Source organism: Tinamus guttatus, unplaced genomic scaffold, assembly GCF_059628265.1.
Source record: "Tinamus guttatus ecotype Peru unplaced genomic scaffold, ASM5962826v1 Tinamus_guttatus_pri_ptg000222l, whole genome shotgun sequence".
Lineage (NCBI taxonomy): Eukaryota > Metazoa > Chordata > Aves > Tinamiformes > Tinamidae > Tinamus > Tinamus guttatus.
The window spans coordinates 3166557-3189468 of NW_028288756.1; the positions used below are offsets into that span (position 1 = coordinate 3166557).

General features: G+C 33.8%; 1 protein-coding gene and 1 long non-coding RNA gene across 4 annotated transcripts in view; one reads left to right on the forward strand and one right to left on the reverse strand.

Annotated features, from left to right (window-relative positions):
- CDH10 (cadherin 10) overlaps window positions 1-22912 on the forward strand; it is an 81362-nt gene that overhangs the window by 36461 nt on the left and 21989 nt on the right. For all 3 annotated transcript variants that reach the window (XM_088525028.1, XM_010227276.2, XM_088525029.1), the window contains exons 3-4: window positions 13515-13809; window positions 22252-22371. In XM_088525028.1, the coding sequence (XP_088381154.1) occupies window positions 13515-13809; window positions 22252-22371 (415 nt within the window). The remainder of the gene's footprint in view (window positions 1-13514; window positions 13810-22251; window positions 22372-22912) is intronic.
- Window positions 1-22912, reverse strand: part of LOC148594630 (uncharacterized) — a 76301-nt gene that overhangs the window by 27773 nt on the left and 25616 nt on the right. The gene's annotated exons all lie outside the window — the stretch shown is intronic.

Sequence of the window (22912 nt, forward strand, 5' to 3'; positions counted from 1 at the left end):
CCTGAGTATCTAAAATTGCCCTGTAGTCAATTCCTATCATCAAGTCTGGGTAAAGTGTAGAAAACTTGTAAAATTAACAGTGTGATAGCTTTGTGTTTGCATAGAGAGAGTTTCACACTTATAATCTTTTTCTGCCAAAAAGGGAAAGACTTCATATGTGGAACTAAGAATTTAATGTTACTATAATTTATATTTTAGCAATCTAATAGACCAAGTTCTCAAATTATTAAGGAGAAAAAATATCATTAATAAATAAAATTGTAGTAAAATTGATGCCTATGTGATATGTTCAACATCTGATTTCCCCGGGAAAGACTAGGGGAGCAGAATTCATGTCTAGAGCAGGTGTCCACACTTTGCCTCTTTGCCAGAGGAAAACAAAATGAGGCCAAGGGAAGCTCAAGCCACTCCTGAGATCTTTCATGGCCAAGTCTGTCCAAAGCCTGTCTGTGGCCTGCTGAGCAGCAAGAAAGGAAGAGTAAGTGGATGTAAGAGAGGAACAATTGAATTCAGAAAAAAAAAAAAGAGAGAAGACAGGGAAAATATTTTTTTTTAAAAGTGTGACAGAAAGGCAGAAGAAAATAGACTAAGTTGCTAGACAAAGCAGGAATTTAAAGTAAACTGGTTGGGAGTATATATTAGCACAAACAACATCCATAGATCTGACTAGAGTTTCTGGATGGTTCTTTTTATATGGTTTTCTCCAAACTTGAATGTTTGGATAAGTGAAATAAAATGTAACCTTTCAGTCAGTTTCCCTGCTATATGTGTGGAGATATTGCTTGTAAATAAAGTGTGTTCAGAAGAAGCATAAAATAGAAATAAATTATTCATGGCCAGTGACTAGAAAAGAATATTTTTCAAGATGAAGTTGAAAATAAGGACTCAGAGTGATTTTTAAAAATTGAAAATAATAGTCAGATGACAGAAATACATCAGCGAAATGATCAGCAGAAAATCAAAATCAGCATTCTAGATACATTTGGATTTCTGAATTTGAGTCTGCTGGCTTGCAGAGCTTATGTATGTGTTTGAAGTTCCTTATCTTGCATTTTTCTATCTGTCAGAGAAGCCGAAACTATTGGATATGACATTATTGGAAACAATGTCTACAATTCAGAATACAATTCGTATATTCATTTTTTCTCTGTTTAGATGAATTTTACAAGATCCTACTGAAATAACATTATGGCAATGTATAGCAGTAGGCTCAGTGAATAAATGTGATTGATACTTAATGCAGTAACAGCTGGAAAGTTTCTTGTTTAAATCAACCATGTGCTGAAATGGTAGCATAGCCTCAACAGCCAAATATTTATTGATGGCTTCTGGGCATTCATGGATTATTTCAGGGCAATATTATTATTATTATAAGAAAGAAGCAGAGTTGGCCTTTCCTTTGTGCAATGTGCAGTATTCAAAGTATAGAAATCAAGCTACAGAATAACGTTATCACTATCTTCTATATACAGAATCTGTGCATTATTAAATAATGGCAGTGTGTAATAAAATCTGAAAGCCTAAAGAGCAGTATATGAAACCAGACCTATTACACGATTTATTGAGCTATATTTAAAAAAATATACCAGGATACAGTAATTCTGGGAAAAGCTACTTTTCAGAACTCCAGTGATACAACACAGGGAAGTTCCAAATGAAGCTTAGAACTCAGATATGCCATAATATTTAGATTTGGTTTTAAAATTATGGTTAATTCTTCCTTTCTGTTTTAACTGCACAGAAGATCTATATATACTCCAGTATTCTTTGTATGCTGAGGGCCATTTCATATTTTTTTTCTCTTTTTGTTAGTATCTAATTTCAAGGACCAGTTGTCAATTTTTCAAAAAAAGTGGTGCAGTTACAAGGCATGACTCATTTTTCAGTCGTGTTCTGAAAAATTGAATTTGTCCTGAATATATTCAGAGAAAAAATTTTAATAGAATATTATTTTTATATTTAAAAGAAAAATGGTAGTTGTCACTTAAAGGATTCTTTGCTGGTATAGTGTACCAACAATTTCTTAGTTTATAGTAATTCATAAATACATTCTTCATCTATATTGAAGCTTATTTTCTTTCCTTTTTGTTTTTCCATTACCAATTGCTTCATTCTTGTAGATACTTTTCCTACTTTGCTGAGATGATGACTTTTTCAAAAAATTTCTCATTGAAGTAACTGAGCATTTATGTAGCATAAAGGATCAATTTTAATGAATTTTTCAGAATACTTCCAGAGCACTACGACAGACTGGAGTTGTTACTTAAACTGCAGCTTTTTAGCATCCCAAAAGACAATTTATCATACATTAAGCAATATATAATAAAATGAAATATTTTTCATGTTGTAACTATTTTTCATTTAGAATGTAGTTGTTTATATGTAAATCCATACATAATCTTGGAACTTTTACTGGAAAGGATTATCCTGGTAGTATTCATAACTGCATGCTTCTAAATCCATCCTCTACTTCTGATGATATGAAAAGCAGAATATGCCAACCTCACAGACATCTGAGGAAAGGACTTGGGCTTTTGGGAATGGCTGTACACAGCACATTTCCAAGACGAACAACTGTGTGGATACTGGCGCTGTGGACAACCGGAACAATATACCACCGAAGAGTTACCTGAAGGAGCTTCCTGAGTGTTTAATTGACACAGAATTTGACACCACGACATAGATGAAAAGATAAGGAGTTTTCCCGAAAGTCCATGTTTTCTTGATATAAAAGAATAAAAATTGACTGAGATTTAAAGTGCGTAGAGTTTCCTTTGCTGATGAAGCAGCAAATTTTGAGGAAAGAATAGGTAAAGCAATTCCTTAAAGGGCTGTGTTTTTCTTTAAGTCAGTAGAGTCAATAGGACTGTCCCCTCAGCCAGAACCACTGAGCTCTGTAGTATATTTTTAATAAAACCAGTGGGTCTTTGCCATATACTGGTAGTTGATGTTGGAAGTTGTTGAAGTTGATGTCAGCTTTGTGAGGAAGTTGAGCAAAGTTTTGGGTTGGAGTATGAAGGGAAGAAAGTAGGAAATATGCACGTATATATATGCTATGATCACAAGACAAAACCAACTAAAAAGATGATAAGGTAGGCTACCCATCAGTGGCTTGGTTCAAATACTAGCTTTGCAGAGAAGATTTGGTTCTGCAGAACTGAAAGGGAGAGTGGCCTGTTTTTTAACAGGATGCGCTGTATGGGCTGAACACAAGGGAATTTTGCAGACCATGCCAGTGAGAGTATGGATACTGCTAGAATAAAGCTGTCTGGGCAGTGTACTAATCTAGTTGTAATCAAATAATATATCTTCTTAACCAACTAGTGTGTTGCAATGAGCATGGCTTGATGTGTTTTGGTTCCAGGGTTGTATCTGAATCACATTGGCCCTGGCAATGTCTGTGTCAGTTGCTGGTTCTAGGCTCGCACAGCCTATCTATAGGGAGCTAATACCAGATGACCTTGCATCAAATTGCAAACATGTCCCATTCAACAGTTTGAATCATGGCACCACAAAGAAAGGAAACATTCTTCAGGCTGGCAAGCCTCCAAATACAAAGCAAGACAAACTTGCACCAAAAAGAACTCTAGGACTGTAAGTTGCTTAGGTGGACACACCTATTGTGAACGTGCATGTAGAAAACTGCTTGAAGTTTAGCAGGATGCTCAGTATAGGACTTTTCCACTTCTATGGAAACAGTTTGTTATGAAGTTTGCATAATTTGAAAGTCTTGATAACTGGAAGAGTTATAGTGAATAAAATGGGGCATCATCACTAGAAGTGCAGGATTTTATTTGCTCAACTTTCAAGCAAATATTAGTTAGATAGTCTGTTCTTATTTATCCATGGCCTTATGGAACCAAAACTATTAGAGAATTTGAAACTGTTGGTGGCCTTTAATTGGAACTGTGGAATACTGGAAGTGGTAATAGGCTGTAAAAACAGAGGGTGGTCTTTTGGGGGAAAGTCAGATTTTGCGCTTGGTTTTAAACATTGCTCTTACTTAAAAAAAATGCATGCTGTTTCTGTTATGAGGAGCACAGTAGAGGAAGCTGCTTGTTGAAGTAGGTCTTCAAACATTACATTGTGCTGAAAAGAATCATTAATCCATTAATACTTGAGCATAGATTTCCTTTTATTTTTTTTTTCCCTGATTGAAAGGTGTCTCTACTAGGCATTTAAGAGATTTCTGTTTTGAAATAGCACTACTGGTGTCTTCAAATTCTGAAGAAAAGCATTGAAATATATTTCCTATTAGCTATCATATGTCAGTAATTCTTACTGTTTTTGAACTTACAAAACATATGGTACAGTATAATATATTTAGTTCATATATATCTGATTACTTACTTGCTATTTCATTTTCCATATATCAACATACCCCAATATTGTAGAATCATGTAATATGCTCAATTATGCTTAATAAAGCTCATTATAATCTGCTATGACTGTTTCACAAGTAATACTTTCAAAACGATATTCATTTTGGTTCATGAAACTCTACACCCAGCTGATAGCTTTTGTGTGCTTTCCATCTGCAAACACATTTTGAGTCTACTCAAAAACTATTACAAATATGGGTAAGGGCTAGAAGCATAATATTCTGTTTCTTCTTTTTCTGTCAAACCACTGAAAGTTGAAAGTATTGGTCTAAAATGTATACTGCAAGGTACAATGGTGAATTCTAACCACTGGAAAATATGAGTGGTTTCAGTGAAAAAAATGCTAAGTTTGATGTAAGAATGAGAAATATTATTTAACTCCATATTCCCTCTTTACACACTGCTACTTGAGTGCAAGCCATTAATAAATGTACTTTTTTTAAGGTAAATAAAAGCAGATGCATCACGAGCATAATACAGAATCTGAATCTGGATCTCATACTGTGATATATCACAGTCACTGAGCTATCTGACAATAGATTTTTTGTGTGACTGTGTATCTTTTTAGGCAACACACTGTAATTTATAGATTAGATGGCCTTTGAAGACAGGAGATAACTCTACAACAGTATAGATACTAAAAGAGATAATCATCAGCCTTGTGCAATCACAAAGTGCAATAGTGTTGATCAGTTATCTGGAAGATTTAGAGGGTAGATAATCTAAGCTTTGGGATCCTTCTATCAGGTGTACAGTCATGAGTAAGATCCATTTTACTGTCTTCATGCAGGATAATTACAGTCCTCTTGGGGGTTTTCCAAACTCAAAGTTTGCACAGGATTATGCACTGCATATAAAATGCTATCATGCTTCAAAACAGTATAAGAAACAGATAGACCTGGACTTCCCAATTCCTTTCAGCTCAATTTCTCTTTCAACTTTAAAATTATATCTGCTTGTCAAAGAAAGATATTCCAATAAGGAAAGAACTGATTAAACTGAGATGTTTTGTATTCAGAGTCATAGCTGAGGAAAAGTAGAGCCCACTTCATCACAGTGCATCCATTCACTGGAGGAATTAAAAGGCATAATAGAAAAGGGAGCTTTATAAATGTTTGACCTACACCTTGTCTGAAATGATAAATGTATAAATAGCTACTTTCAAGAGCAATTCAAAGGTGGATGCTTAAGGGGCTTTTGCTTTTCTATTCTTTTCTTAAAAAAAAAAAAAACAGATGCAGATGACCTTTTAAATATCCTATATACAAAGATAACAAGGAATTTCTGGGGGTAATACTAAGGGAAGATTGGTAACTTGTGACAAAATACCCATGAGGGAGACAGTTCTAAGAAGTTAAAAGTTGATGTTTACCCTTTTAAAATGTCTTTCTGCTGGAAGTCTTGCCCTATATTTTTAAGTGTTTTTGTCCACGGAGATAACTAAAACATGCTGAACGCAAAAGACTATGACAGCAAGTTTTATCTGAGCCCCCAATGCCTTCTGTTTTGAGGTTTTATGTAGTTATAAAATCAATGTATCAATAGTCCCTAGTGAACTAAGTAGCTTTTTTTTTTTCTCATCTTCTTTTCTTGAGAGTAAAGAAATATCCTCCCAGTCTTTTTCCTGTAACTTCCTCACACCATATTATTTATGTTTACTGATTTTTTTCACAGCTGTGTGTTTGAGAGTGCTTAAAAGACAGTTGCTGTGGGAGACTGTTGCCATCTGTTTTGACTACATTTTGGTCTGTAGCAGTTTTAATGCGCGACCCTCACCCGGTTGAGGCTGTTAACATTTGAGAACAAAAGTCTCACCTTGTGTTCTCGGAGACTATATTTCTGTCCATTCCACCAGACTGGAAGTTTGGGCTGAGGCGAAATACACCTGACATGTCTGTGAACACCTAATTGCTTAGAAGGGCATTAATGTGAAATTAAGTGGCTTGGCCTTTTAAAAGGCATATCCAAACTGACTGCATGAAAACTTGAAAGTGGAAAAGATGAGTTCTGGGATGTTCTTGATAGCCTATGCTGTTGCAGCAAATAAATGTAGCTAAGAAATATAACTGTCTGAACTCTAATACAGAAGTATCTTGAACCTTAACATTTGTGAGAAAGAAAGAAAATTAAAGATACTTCTAAGAAGATCTAAAAATTAAACACCAAACTTCAGTGCTCCATCACAATTCTCTCCATCTCTTCTTATTCATCTATTCTTAGTTGTAAAGAAGTCATGCTTCTTGAAGCTGATGCTGATTATACTATATTATTATATTATACTGATACTCTATGCCTTGGTCTATAGTGTAGATTGGCTACCTGGATTTACAATCCAAACAATACAGGCCCATACAGAATTACAGAATTAGCTTTTCTTGAATCATTTCCATAAAGGCAGAAAGGTGTATGCTCTCTCACCATTATTATTACTATATATATATATTTTTTAAGATGACAAGTCTGGAAATAGTGATTAGGCTTTATGCTTTGGAATATTTCAGACTAAAACTACAGTTGTTCAACCACTACATTGTAGAAGTTGGCAAGGTTACCATTTCGAGTAATTGTTAAAGTAGGTTACATGATACAGAAGGGATCATGTAACTCTCTCTCTTCCTCATCCTAAAGCACTACGTAAAAATTAGAAATTGTTTTGTTTTATGTAAATGCTTTTGGGGGTTTTCTTCCTACAATTGCTTTTGTAATTATATGCTATTTAGAAAGGCATATGCTATAATATAGTGATTAGAAGAATACATTACATTAGATATGTAGAGACATAAAGTTGCATGGAGTTTTCTTCTTTCTGTATTAAGAACTCTATCTTCCAATGAGAACTGTACATATCCTTTTCTCTGATATGATATTTGACGTAGAATATGCCTAATTTAAAATATCTAAGTATCTGGATTTATGTTCACTTTTGGTTTTGGAATCCATTGCAATTGGGACCTTCAGGAAATACGATTCACTGAGCAAAATTATTTTTATTTTCCACTCATAAAATGAGTGGAAAGAGCACCCGTAATAGTGTGGTTCCAGAAGTTCAGAATTGCTGTTTTGGACCCAGTATAAAAATTAACAACTGATACTCCCTAGGCAATGATGCTTATAAATTGTCTAGTTATTTCAGCTGATCGCATTTTGGCACAGTGAGAAAACTGAAGAATGTAATCTTGTAGGATATTGCAAAGCAAATGGAGATGTTCTAATGATTTTTTATATATATATTTAAAGAGTGGGAATTTAAGAATACATCAAGAAACAATTCATTTTTAGAAAGAAAGCAAAAAGGATACTTAGAGTTACACAGTGCTTCAGACTGGGTTATTAAAATTCAGAAAAATTTTTAATGAAATGCAGCTAATTAAGAAATGCTAAATTTAAGTGACAAATGGAGTATGCTGAGCAGCAGAGACCAAAAGGGGACAAGTTCTATAGCAGATAAAAGCATCTATGAGAGGAAGGAATCAGGAAAGATCAAGGCTTTGTTAAAGTCTTAATCATTTTTTGCTTGAAAAATTTCACAGACGTTTCCACTCCATTTGTTCTGCAAAACTATCTGTTACTTATGTTGCTGTTGTGCTATGTTGCTATGTTTTCCTACTGTGATGCATACCTGAGAATACTATTGCAATAAAAGGTTCCTGAAATAATTTGGAAATATCTTAGCGATCAGCAGGATGTCTTAGGCAGACCACTCACTCAGTCGGGAGTGGCATGTTTGCTACAAAAATGCAAGTAAAAGAGATGTAATGGCTAGAGGACCACTGAGGAGTATAGTAATGAGAAGTATGGGATTAAGAAAGCTTTGAGAAAGATTTGAGAATAATTGCAAGGCTTTCAGTAGTGCTGGTGTGTTTGTGAGGAAGAGGGAACAATGTGGTATAGAAAAACCTGACAGAGCAAGATGTACTATTTTCAAGTTCCTTGCAATGCTCCATATCATAGAAGAGGATTAGTCTTTTTCTTTTTTTTTCTTTCTTTTTTTTTTTCCAAATACTGTGTAGAATTATTTTCATTAAAAAAAGGAGCTAAAAGCACACAGAGCAAGAAGAACCAAATCTTCATGAAGCTCAGCCTAACCGTGGGAAAAAAAAAAAAAAAGAGGATGCAAAATCTCTGCAATTTCACAGAGAAGAAGATAAAGAATGGTGATTTTTAGGGAAATGGTAAAGCAGTAATTTATGCTGATACAAGATTTCTTTATTTTTTCCCCAAAAACCTGATATGCAAATGGCATAGAGGCTTTATGGAAGTTTTGACTTGGCCTATCAAACAGCAACCAGAGTTCACACAATTTTTAATCAATGATGTAGTACTTGGAGTAAATTGCTGAAAACAGCAATTAAGACTTTAAGGAAAAGTAATTAATATGGAGGACAGCTCTTAATTTGTAGCAGCAGAGATCGAGACGGGCTTCTTGCTCTTTCCATACCCTTTAAAGGTAGACATGGAATACGGTTTCCTGGGTTGATGATACTGTCTGCATATATACACATAACATCCCTGGCCTTTGCCTGGATTTTTTTCAGAGTTTGATCATTTTGATATCTTACAGTATGATAAAAGTTGCTGCTTATTATTGGTAGGTGACATTTAATTTATATTTTAAATATAGTTACCTGGTCTTGGTGAAAAAACAATTAAGTTAAATTTCCTCGTGCAAATGTACATAATGTTTTAAATTATATCTTCTCTACTTAATTATTGGTATATCTTTGGGATTTTTCTTAAATATTTTTTCTAGAATAATGGATTTTTTAACTTAATGAAATGAATGACTTAAGCTTGATGGGCAAATGAAATGTGAGTTAAATGTAAAGACTTATGCATATATTACCTCTCCTCAAAAATATAGCACTGATACTTTGAGTATCACTGTAGGGTTACAAAACATCAATATATACCTATCGAACGAGTAGCACCATTGACCTCACTCGGAATTAAAATGAATTCAGGCTTGATCTAAGTCATTTTAGTTATTCGTTGTTTGAAAACTTATAATATTAAATATAGCCTCAGTTCACATTCAGCAGTAGTTTCTTGAGGCAAAAAGAAGCTTATGAGAAATATGGCTGTCTCTTCTCTTTCCTCCTCTCCTCTCCCTTTCTGAGTATTAAATTTAACCACAGCACTGTTTTATCACGGATATCATTGATTTGGAGATTATTAAAATCTTCTTTTAATGTTTCCTATTCTTTAATTCTGATATATATTCTCCATCGTAAATGACTGTTGCCACATCTTGTTTGGTATACTCGGTCACTCAATTCTCTGTGGCATGTTTGTTGTTCCACATAATTATACCTGCTCTGAAGATGCACATACATTTGTCTCTAGACTATTCATAAGAAGAAAATGAACACAACAGAGGCGGAAGATGTTAGCTCTTAACGTTTTACATATTACAGTGATTTTATTTGGAAACAAAGGCAATATTATTTAATGTGTTTTTATATAGCCACCAGCAATAGGCAAAAGGAAATAAGCAACACTGATGTTAATGGTGTTCTGCATGTGTTTCAAAGGAAAATAATTTAATGCTGTTTATGTGCAATGAAATTGTGTATTAAGATATATAAAAATTTAATGTTGTTTTAATGGCTATTTGGTTTATACCTAAACTCCTTTAGGAAGTCATATATAAGTTATAACAAAAACATTCTCGTTAGCTAAAAAAATTACCTAAAATTGCTTCTTAATTACCTCTTTGATTGTATTTATTAATGCAGAGGGCATGAGGATTAATATATTTTTTCTTAAAAAATAAACAAATAAACAAAAGAGAGGAAATGAAATACAAAAATTTCAAATGCAAAAGGCTCCTCTGACTTCAATAAATGAAAAATATATTTTGTTTCAGCATAGTAGTCTTTCTAGGCCTGGTGGAATAGAGAAATCTTTTTGGAAGCCAGGTAACTATTTACACAATATTTAGTACAGATGTGATGCTGCAGAATTAGCCAGACAAAAAACAAAGAATATATGCATTAAAAATAAACAAAGAAATAATAATAAAAAAACTTTGAGAAAAAGTCTTATTTGATACACTTCAACCCGAATACCATAGTCCGGTTGCTCATTGGAAGCAGGTGTGCAGCACATGCAACATCAAGCTGGGTGGATGTCAGGGCCAAAGGATGTTTTTTCTTTAGTTCACTTCTTCATTGAAGTGAACCTGAATTTACCTTAGAGTATACACTTAGGTCAGGATTGTTTTATCTTTAGCCTTCTGTCTTTTTTTATCTAGTCTTATAGAGAAGGCACTAGGCCAATTAAGAAAGTAATGGCGCTACAGCAACCATGCCAGCTCTTTACTTTCAGTCTGCAGCTGAGGAAGGGGCAATATTTATTACGATAAGGCTGGAAGGGAACACAGATATCTGCTCATGTAAGAGCTCTTTGGTGTATGAGGTTCAATTAGTCTCTAGTTTGTGGTCACTAACAATATAATTCATTTTAATTTAACTGTTACTGCTCTAAACAAGTACTAGAGCAGCAAGGAACTATTATAGGCTTTTTTTCACAGAACTGGAGACAGTGGTTTTATTATCTCATTTGGCTAAAGAATCAGTTAGATGTAAATGAATCTAACCTGCAAATGCTATGCGAAGTGGAGGTTTTCATTTTTGTTTGTCTCATTCTTCTCGGCAAGTACAAGAATTTCAATTCTCTCCTCATCTTACAGTTCTTGTTATGCTTCCTTTTCACTTTGTTCTCCCTTTATCTTCCCTAGTCTTACAAAAATTTCCATAGTGAGATGTGTATTTTTTCTTCCCACCTCTCTCCTCTTTTAAATAACACACAATAGCTCAGAACTTGCAAACTGTCAGTATAACTGAGAAAATCAAATGTGACATGTCTCATTAAAACTCAGTGCAAACTCTTGCATCACAGAAGAGTGTTGCTTTAAATGTTACCATAAAGATTAATTGAAATAAGTGAATTAACTTAAAGTAAATTAATTAAAATCTCTGAATGAGATGAATAAAACCTGTCTTGAATTTGAGACAGTTGAAACTGGCAACAAAGGGAATACTACATAGGACATATGTTTTGGAAAAGATATATTTTAAAAAAAGGACATCATGAAGACCTGAAGGCCTTTTAGGATGAGTGCAAGCAATATTAAACAGCCACATTATTTAATAGTTCATTTCATGGTGTTTGAAATAAATTTCTTCATTGTGAGAATTCTATATCATTTTTTTTTCTGATGATCTTCAGAGCAAACATACTCTGGGTGACTGATGCTTTACTCCCAGTTCTGAATTCTGTTGGTTAACTACCTCTAGGTTTCCTCATTTTTTGGATTATGTTTCAAAAATTAACCTTTCTTTTGAGATCATTTTTACAGAAAGTATTATTACTATGATTATTTTACAAAGTATCTGTAAAGGTGCTATTATAATACATGCTGTAGAAAACTAAAGCAAAATTGTGAATGTGTCCACAGGGATATTTTGGTATTGCATGTCCAATACAATTATAGATTAAACTTACCTTTGACACCACCGCTCAAAATGTGGGGACATTCAGTATTTTTAAATAAATATAGATTAATTCCGTAATATATCAAGGTCCCATTGCTATTGTGATATTCCGATTAAAACATATATTGCAGAAGAAAGTTTGAAAAATGTTTTCCAGATTACAGAAATAAAAATGACTTCAGTAAAAAGTAGGAGAGTAAATATGTATTTACTGAGGTAATAATGGAGTACTCCACCATTTGGTGAAGAATGCAAAAAGAACTATATACCCCATAGTGGAGTATCCTGTATACATTAACAGAATAAGACCAAAAAATGAATTTTACTGAATTAATGTCTAAAGTAGGAATTCAGACTAAAGATCGGTTTGTTCGTATAGTCGTATTCTGATCTCTAGTTATAAGTACAGTAATAACTGAAAATTCATAAAATGACTTCTGCATCAGAAACTCAAATAGAAATAAGTATTGCAAATCTTAGTCTCATCTGGCCTGCAAGTCATTTCAAATTCTAGTAGTAGTTTGTTGAAATGGATCTGGCTAACCTAGTCTACTCCTCGTTTTCCTCGTGAATACAGTTAATTTTTAATATAAAATTATTTTTATATAAAATATAATATATAAAATATATGGTGCTTATTAATTGGTAGCTTATAATCTTTGTTTTTCATGTGTCTACATATGTTGTTCATAAGCTATAAAATGCTTTTCCTATTATTTCATGCATAAAATCAGGAATAGTCAAAAAGTTTTAAAAATTAATCAAAATTCTACCTGATGTGACCCTTCTGCTGAACCACAAAATAAATAACGTATACACTTTCAGCTGAAGAGAAATCTAAATGCCAGTTTCTTTCAGTTAGTTATGAAATCAATGAGCTTGCAAGGATCTTTGTAAAAAGTGATGAGAGAAATAATAGTAAGTAAATGCATCTAAAGAATCAAATGAGCTAACCACATTATTGTACTAACCAAAGTAATGTAACAGAATATTTTTTTAATTATAGATTGTTCAGTACTAAAGGTCATTAGCAGTGGAAGATGTGCATATTACTTAGATGATAATGGGTATTAAATCAATACTGAATGCTTAATAAATCTATTTCTTTCCTGTAAGCTATTTATACTAGTTCATGGAGAGAAAGTGATAATGACTCAAAATGAAATGTTTTGCAATGTAGGGAAATGTAAATAATATGAAATAAAAAAAAAATAGTATGACATGGAACCAGTTGTTCTATTTTCCTTAATTGTCATGTATTCTGCCATGTTCTTTATCTGCTTAGTTAATTTACAACTAACACAGCAGGTTGTGAATTTTTAATAGGATCTCTTCAAGGAAGGAAAAGGTCAGCATTAACATAAAACCCTTCTTGAAGATTTGTGGTGCAAAGGTTTCATAGTAGAGAACAGGTGTTGCTGCAAAAGTAAAATCTGCCACGGCAGTCAAGCTAAAAGATTCTTGGACTTAGTATATCAAGATTACAAGTCAATGGGGACTGAACATGACCGTTTTGTCGGTGTTAATCTTGCTTGTTGCATGCAGAATGATTTAATATATAAAAATAATAGTAATTACAAAACCCTTTTGTTTTTCCTAATTAAAATATATTTTCCTCCTCTGTTTTTTACTTCAGCTTCATTCTGACCAGGACAAGGGAGATGGATCCCTCAAATACATTTTATCGGGAGATGGGGCTGGTACTCTCTTTATTATCGATGAGAAAACTGGTGACATTCACGCCACTCGGAGAATTGACAGGGAAGAGAAAGCCTTTTACACCCTGCGCGCCCAAGCTATAAACAGAAGAACTCTGAGACCAGTGGAGCCTGAATCCGAGTTTGTCATCAAAATCCATGACATCAATGACAATGAACCAACATTTCCAGAAGAAATTTATACTGCTAGTGTTCCTGAAATGTCAGTAGTGGGTGAGTACTTATATTGAGGCATAAGTGACTGCTCTAAGTATGCTACTTGAAGAATAATTTCCCTATCCTCTGTAGAATCAGTCATGTCCAGAATTTTAGCTCATGAATTAAGTATTTTTAGATTTTCATATATTTGTTCAAATACTACAATTGAATCCAGAAACAGATCTCCTATAATCTTTAAAACATTCATTTACAATGATTTGGAATATATAAATTGATAATAATTAATGGTGAATCATCTCCTCCTTAAGAATTGTTTGAATAAGATCAATGAGTTAGCTTGTCAAAAACTCAGTGAACTTTTCCTTTCATTTTCACTAGCAGTCCCCAGTGGCACTAAGCATTGAGACTGCCTATTCTTTCATTAATTTTGTGGCTTTTTTTAACTCAAGCACTGCTGATCCAGGTAGACATCCTCTTTATTCTCCTCTTTCCTCTTTATATTCATTTTCTGAATGTATGGACGAATCCCTTTTTGCTTTCAGTTCTTAACTTATTCATGCATGGCAGCATAAGGAGCATTTTTTTTCAGTTCATCTTTCTTTTTTTGCACTTTAGTTTTGTTTCCCAGGGATGAGCCTTACCTGTTATTATTCTCTTTGTTCCCAAGGATCGAGTAGACAAAATGCAAAATTATTAGCCAGAAATTTGCACTGGTGAAACTTATGTCTTTTGTTGATGTATCTATTTCTTGGCATGAATGGGCCGATCTTGATATCTTCCTGTGTAACACCAGCCAGGAGCCTCTGATGAAGCTATAATAATTTTTGCTTGAATCTGCCCCATAGTCTTCCAAGGCTCTTCTCCATTTGTGCAGTTCATATCAACTAAACATTTGTTGAAAACTGAATTAGCTTACAGTTTGCTGACCATGACTATGTAGTAAGTATAGCTAAGATAAATAGTATTTGATGCCCATGTCAGAATGTTATTACATGAAGTTAGCACAATTTATTCTTGTCTATCTGTCTTAACTGCAAAGTTGTGGTCAGCATCATGCCAACTAGTCAGATTCAATCACGTTCACATTCTGGTATATGAGAAATCATTACTTAGTGCAAACAATCTTGAGGAAATATTTTGAAAGGCTCAAAACATATAAGCAGTAGTTGCTTTTAAAAATGTAGTATTGTCTAATTGTTGTATAGTTGAAGACACAACATTAACTTCTAAATATTCAGAGAACAAACAATGTCATTGATACCTCTATTGGAAACTACTACTAATTATGACTGCTTGAACTAGATCAAACGGTACTTTGAGATGCTGTATATATACAGGTATTTGAGTTGTAGTACTTTCCTGAGCTTTAGATTGTGTTTAAAACCCAAAAGGTACACAATCACTTAAAGATATGGACCTGCAAAGTTCTACAAAGTGTATGGAATCATAATAATAGTAATTTTCCATTCCTTATAAGATGGTGCTACACTGGAATCCAGTCAAGCTAGTTCCCTTAAAGAGGAGAATGGAAAAAGCTTCTCTAATGTTTACTGCTAGAACAAAAACGTAACACAGATCTTTTTGTCTACTGATAGCTTTTCTATAACCACAACCACATGCTTCAGTAAGTCCATGCAATTTTAACACAGCATTTTTTAAGAGTGCTGTTGCTTTTCCTAGAGGGAAAGGCACACAGCAGATTACAGTAGGTTCAAAAAAGACATCTTAGAGCATTCAGTTGGTTCCTTGTGTTCTTTCTATATATAAATACCAGTAGCTTAAAATATTCTTGGAAAATTTTCACAAAAGGATTTAATGTCTTTCATTAAATATTATGTTATTCAATGTTTAGTTATAATCGATTGACTCATAATTTTCCCAGTCTCAATTACATAAAGAAGATATTTTTCTGAAGGATTTTCAAATATCTATCGTATCTTTTCAATGATTCTAAAGTATCCTATGTATCAGTATGTCCACAGTGATACACAAATTTTGAAAGTGCTGGACTGCAGCAGCTGCAGCAACAAGAACAACAACAAAGATAAGGAAAAGAGATAAAAATGATAAGAAAAATATCCAAAATACTGAACTGATTGGTAAAGATCAAAATATCCTTATACTGCTCATCCTGTATCTTGCACAACTATTCGTTTTAAATTGAAAAGACTTAATTTCTAAAATGAAACAGTCATAATTTAAAGAATTATTTCAGAAGTGAAACTAGGGTAAAATACATCCTGGGGTTTTTAAATGTGGTTGTTCAGCTACTAGACTACACATCATGTAACAGGTAGAATTTGTCTTTAGCTTTATAACTGATCCCTAAAAGCACAGGTTATTATCTGTGGTCCATGAATAGATAACATGATTTTTAAAAATCTTTCATTTTTTTCAGAAATCAAGTTGATTCATTTCTTCATAATGTTAATTAAATTTTCCAATTTAAGCAAACCAGTGATCTCAGAAATGAGATCAGATAATTAATGAAAGAATCAATTTCCACAAAAGTTGGAACACAATAAGCAATAGTGCGTGCATACACACAGCTCTTTAAATTTCTAATTTATATAAACCAATTATATTGTAAAGTATAATGCATATGATTGCTAAGTAAGAATAGCAAAACGTGGTGAATGGCAAACCAAAAAGCAGGGCATTTGTACCTTTCTTTTTGTTTGTCATTAGTTCAAATTCTTTTTTTTTTTTTTTTTAATGACTTAAAACCAAGTCAGGTCATAATCCATAATTTGACCAGTAATTTGCAATACCTTTGGGGCCTCATTCTGTGACTGCATTCCCCAGGCCTCTGCTATAATTTGATGTTTGCACTTTGAATTCCAATACTTAATTTTAACTGTTTTGTATGGGTAGGTGTAATCTTTTCTAGGAGTTCCCCACAAAAACAGCCAATTATTTCTCCTTTTTTCAACTATTTTGTATTTGGACACATCTGTACTGCAAGCACATGCTAAGATATTCACATTAACTCCAAATGCATACATCTGAATATCAGAAGGCAAGTAGTCCTGTTACCATGTAAGCTTATTCGTATTCTTCATTGCAATTTGAGGTACTTAGAGGCAGTCTGAACTCTATGAAGGCATACAGTGTAACTAGCTCATGTTCAGAACTGTTCTTTGTACACTTGATTTTACAGCTTTCAGCAAGATTGCATATATTCATCAGCATTCCATCATGCATCTGTTAATATCCAAGTAAATTCAAAAATCACTTTTAATCACTAATATTTTCTTTCCCAATTCATAAAAGACTGCTATTACCCAATGTCTTGGTTTCTCTACCAATTTCAGCAAAAGAAGTGCACAAGTAGCAAAAATGTGCAGGAAGCATCAGCTTCAAATAACTGAAATCTGTATGCCTCTTGGAGTATAGGGTTTGCTCCATCCTAAAACGCCCTGTATTACAAAGTACAGCAAAGAGGACCAGGAGGTAAGAAAAGGAATATTAATACTGTACCTAACACCCCTTAAGATATCAAACCATGGCACACGGTGCAGCCATGTGCCAGTCTCTTTCAGACAAGAAAGAGCAGTTTTTTAATTCTGCCTCAGGCTGTGATATTAGCTAGATAGATACCTGGAAATGTTGGACATTTCTATTATCAATTACTCTGTCTTGACAAAGGCCCATAAGTTCTTTGTTGTTCTGTTCATCCTTCTCCTACTGCTCGTTAATCACGGTAAAGGTGGAGATAAATGGGCCAACTTCAGGATCTTGCATTTAGGTCAATAGCTCAGAAGGCATCTTTCTTTCTTGAAGTCTTTGTATAGATTACCAGATACTTTATCCTCTTTCACTTTGTTCTTTCCCTTTTTCCAAAGTTTATGACTTAGAATATTCTTCCATTTCTGCCTATAATCTTCTCTTGTACCCATTATATTCTTCATGTGTCTCTCTCTTGTTCATTTGAGGCCTTCTTTTCAGAGCTGCAGATAAGACTATTTTCTTCTGTATGACTTTCCTGTGGATTCTATCTGTTGACATCTTCTAGGCAATCTTTCAGAAGTCTTTCCTATTTAGGCCAGAGGGTTGTTCTTCTTTCTTTCTTTATCTTTTCTATGACTACATCCCTTCCTTTATTATGTTATGTTTCTCTATTATTCTGTTCTAGCCCAGATATTCTGTAATCATTCCTCACCCTTATTCCATCCTGTGTCTTCAAGGCTAAGCAACTTTGTCTATTAATTACTGTCTCAGTGGCTCTGATCTCTTAGCATTTCTAATAGCTGTCATCCTCCCTAGCTGGTCTTTTCAGCTTCTGCACTAAGGATACCAATATGCACTTCATAATGACGTAGCCTCCCTCTGGGTTTACATCTGATCTGTAGGTTGGGTATCCCACAGTCAGCCTGTCATCTCTACCTGTGGCAGGCTTTTTGTCTTTCCCTTCAGATAGCATTTATAGCTGCTATTACTTGGCTTTTTATCCATTTTTTTTCATTCTCTCATTAGTGCTATTTCCCCTATTCCCAGTGCTATATTCTCATTTATACCATAGCACTAACATTTCCTTGCTTCCTATTTACAATATAGATACATATATACTTAGACATACATATATATATGTGCACATATATATTATGTATATATATATGCACATACTTTTTTTTTAATAATTCTCTCACCAAAGCCTTTTGAATCTTCTGAAATAGTCTCTCATAATGATGGGTTTTGAAAAAAGCATATGATTACATTTCATTTCCAAATTTCTTACAGAAACTGTATCATTTCAGTATACAAGCACGTTCTGCTTTACTGGGGAAGAAGTGGGAAAATATATATATATATATATATTTCCTTCTTTCTCTATTTGAAAAGACTTGGAAATATCTACTGCATCAGCCTCTAGTTTATTGTTTGCTGAGTTATAGTAGTAACAAGTAACCAAATACCTCACTGACATAATTTCCATGAATATGTAGTCTTTTTAACTATTTCTCTACCAGTTCTGTTATATTCAGTAGTTTATTTCAGGGTGATATGTGTGAATACCTCCCCACCTTTCCACCAGAAAGAGCAGAAAAAAATCTTGTAAAGATAATTCATTTTGATTCATATCTTGCTGATACACAAAACACATTAATTCACATGAGAGTAAGGAAATATACATTTCAAGTTCAAATTTTAACAGATACTCTGTATGTTTTTTCAGTTAATTATCTTCAGCATTTCTTATAAAACATTTCTACAGTGTAAATGCACTGTGAGGTTAGTCATAAATACTTGTATGGTGTTTGAGTATGTTTGCAAGGAAAGTATTAAAAAGGCAAAGTGTATTAATTATTAAAAGGGCAAAGTATATTAGTTATTATTAAGACTTTAAGGAGATTCAAACATTAAAATTATGCTCAAATATGCATTCTGAGAACTACATAATCTGGCAGGCGAGATTACAATAATTTGCCAAATGAATTTATTTCTTAAGGTATTAGTTAATTAAGTAGGTCTAAATCATCACTGTATAATTCTAGATTATTCTATAACAATACTTTGAAGTATACAAGCATAAAATTATATTACTGATAAGAGTGATATATAAGTCTGAGAATATACTAATAAGTATATTCTCCAGGATGTATCACTTTTTTCGTGTCCTGTCAAACAATGCAGGTACTTTTAGATACTGAAGGCCAAAGATACAACTTTTAGCAACTTCATGAGGAGCAATCTGTGCTCCTCAGGTAAAATATAGCTTTTCTTTTCTCCACTACAGAGCGAGGCCTGAGTGCTGGACAGAGTAGCATAGACTTGGCCGCATTCTCGTTGCATTTTGTAAACCCTGATCCATGTGATCATTTTCCATACCTCAGGTTTTCTACCCTAGCAGTCTAACCAGTTCATTCCAGGTTTCAGAATGGAGCAACAAATACTTTTTTTTTTTTTTTTTTTCACTCAGAATCACTGGACTTACTTTGGTTACTTTAACTTGTCCTCATTTCTTGAAGTGGCTTCCCCGCAAAGCCCTACTTTCCACCTTCCATTATGCTCCCACTTACCAATCCATCTAGCATTACCCAGGCAACATTCAAACTTTTCTCCAGCTTTTTCATTCTTCTAGCCTTCATCTGCCCAGCAACAGCTTCCAGGTTCACTTATATGTGATAAGATACAGAAATTGCTTAGGGAAAGGGAAGAGAGAGTTGAGGGAAACATTATAATGGAGTTAATAGTACCATTCCCTCAGGATAGCTAAGCTTGAAATTACTTAAAAATGAAAATATTTTAAAGATGAAAAGTTATTTAAAACTAAAAATGTGTAAATCCAGAAGGCCTAATAGGCTTTTTGAGTATTCTTCACTAAATTTATATAGTAAACAAAGAGAAAGTATAGGAGATGCAAATATTTGATATATAAAAATGAGTAAAGTTTTTGAAATATTTTATTATAGGGTAGCAGGTAAGAAATAGATGCTCGCAAAAAGTAACTATACAGGCAGGAGGCTAAGCAGCACCGAAGCAATCATTCATGAGGTGTCTACATAATGTGAATGGCCTGGAAAGCATTTTGTGTCAAATTAAATAAATGGGCAGACAAGGCAGAAACAACATGGCTGCTACATTCAAATTGAGCTCTGTTATTTTCCTAGATTGACTGGACTGGAGGGAGATCAAGTGCACCAGTGGTCTGGCACATGCTCCCATCTAACACACTCCTCTGCGCAATTTCTGTCAGGTTCCTTACATGAATGCCCTGGCGCCCTGGTACATGCACGGGCAGCATGTCCCTCTTATGAGCAAAGGCCAAAATCAAAGCATTGACTTGGGCAACCTGAATGATGCGCAGAAGCAGTGTAGCTGTGCCCTTGCCCTTTTAGCACATACACGTTAAAACAGCAAGCACGTATATGCCTTTGGGCACTTGTAACTGAGGAAGTGGTAAATGCCAGAGGCAGACCTTGTTATGCTGCAAACAGAAAGACCTTTTGTCTGTTGATTTTAAAGTCTTTAGAAAGGATCTTTGCTTTTGTTTTTCCTTTTTTTTTTCTGCAAAGCTATCCTTCAAAGTAGATTCTGGATAATTTTTAATTACTTCTCATATAAATAGAGTAAGTATGTAATGCTAATTCCTAATAAATAAATACTGTTAATTTGGATATATAAAGGAAACGTGAAAATCAGAAACAGTAGGAAATAACAGTCTCACGTAATAAAGAGAAAATGAATATCACCTTTTGTGAGTTTGAAATATGGACTTTTAATTCCCAGCTGATTGTGCTATAGCTATATGTATTTAAGAGATAGCATAGCTATATTAATGAGGCATTTGCCAGTGTTTTTTTTTTTCTGATTGTTTTATTCTTTCTACTCATTATCACAGTACTTAGGTTACTGAAATGTTCTTCGTTCTAACCTTCCTGGTAAGCATGCAACACTCCACCCTTTGCTACTTAGGAGCAAAGATATGTATGTTCTAGTAGTTTGCTGCATAAAAGACAGCACAAACAAGAATTTTAAAATAATTTCAGAATCAAGGCAATAATTCAGTGAAAAGCTCTACATACTTTCTTAACACAGTATTTACATTTAAACATAGATATCTAGTTACTATTGCTAGAAATATGAGGTTTCTGTGAATCAGTTTTTAGGACAGCTGTTTGCATAGGATGACTTATTTTGCTTTTCCTTTTTTTTTTTTTTTTTCCTTCTTTCCCCCACATTTCTTTTCTGCATGTAAGAAAAAACATATCTGCACTACATGGAGCTACAACAGGAGAAACCTTCTTGATAGGCTATTTTTTTCCTCTGATAGTGAGAAAAAATTGAACAGAATGTTGAAACTATTTTGATTCAAAGTGGCGATGATGAGGGCAAACGTTAAATGTTTTGAACAACTCTAGTATTTTTTTTTCACTAAAATTTAGAAATGCTCTTGAAAAATACCTTCTAAGGAACCAAGAGATATCAAACTGTATCATGTAACCATGTTTCTTCTAGTAATACCCATCGGCATTTCCACTTAGAAGGTAAGAGGAATTGACTATGAGCTTATGCCAAGTTCTGAGACCTATTTTAATTATTTAATTATCTTTTCCTGTCATGTCGCTGCAAGTGATGCCAATATGCTATAAAACCTTTCCCCCTTGCCAAAGGGGAAAAAAACATCAGTTCTTGGTAATGAAAAGCAGAGATTTATTACGATAAATAAATGAATTCTCTGAAAATTCAGGAACTGAATACAGGAGTATGACCTGGTGATATAAGGATAAGAATTCAGCTCAGTCATTGCTGGTTTTATCTTTAACAAAGGGTCTTCATCATGGCTGTAGAATTAGGCAAATCCGGAGTCAACCTATTTAGAATCAGATCCGTGAAACAAGGGGGTGTTTTTATGAAGTTGGCTATAAGCTAATAAATGTATTAAAAAAATCCAGTCAACAGTAGCTGAAATTTCCATTGGGATCTGTGTGAAATTAGAGTTCATGGACCTCCTTCTGCTCTCCTGTGGAACTAAGGCGACTTTGCTTCCTTCAGGTACTTCTGTGGTGCAAGTTACAGCCACTGATGCTGATGACCCCTCATATGGAAACAGTGCCAGAATCATTTACAGCATACTTCAAGGACAGCCATATTTCTCCGTGGAACCAGAAACAGGTTAGGAAAATTGCCATTGTCATTATTTCCAATTACCATAAACTATGAACAACAGTTCCCATATCACCTAAAGAATTTATTTTTAAAATGTCTAACTGAAATGAAATACCTCTTTTTTTTTTTCTTCTAATAATTTATAATTCTTATAATGAATAAATGTATATTATAGCTAACACTAAACACTCTACAGTGATAACTATTTAAATAGCTATGATAGTATAAAGACCTAAGTAAGACTATTTCCAGTAAAGGGAAAAAAAAAAAAGGGGTTCATGTGCTAGCAAACGTGGCTATATTTTTCTTTGTGGAACTAATAAAAGCTGTCCTTCTTAACCACAAGCTTTGTCTTGCACAAGTATATTGCATAATTTTTAACATGAAATGGAAAATGAGAAGGGAGTCTTTCTTTTTAAAGAAACAGGTGGCCTGTATTGAAGACTATCTGTAAAGTTTATAGTCTTTTAAATACGTACTTTTAAATTTGAAATGCATATATCAGAAATACATTTCAGACAAATATAAAAAGATGCAGCAGACTGCT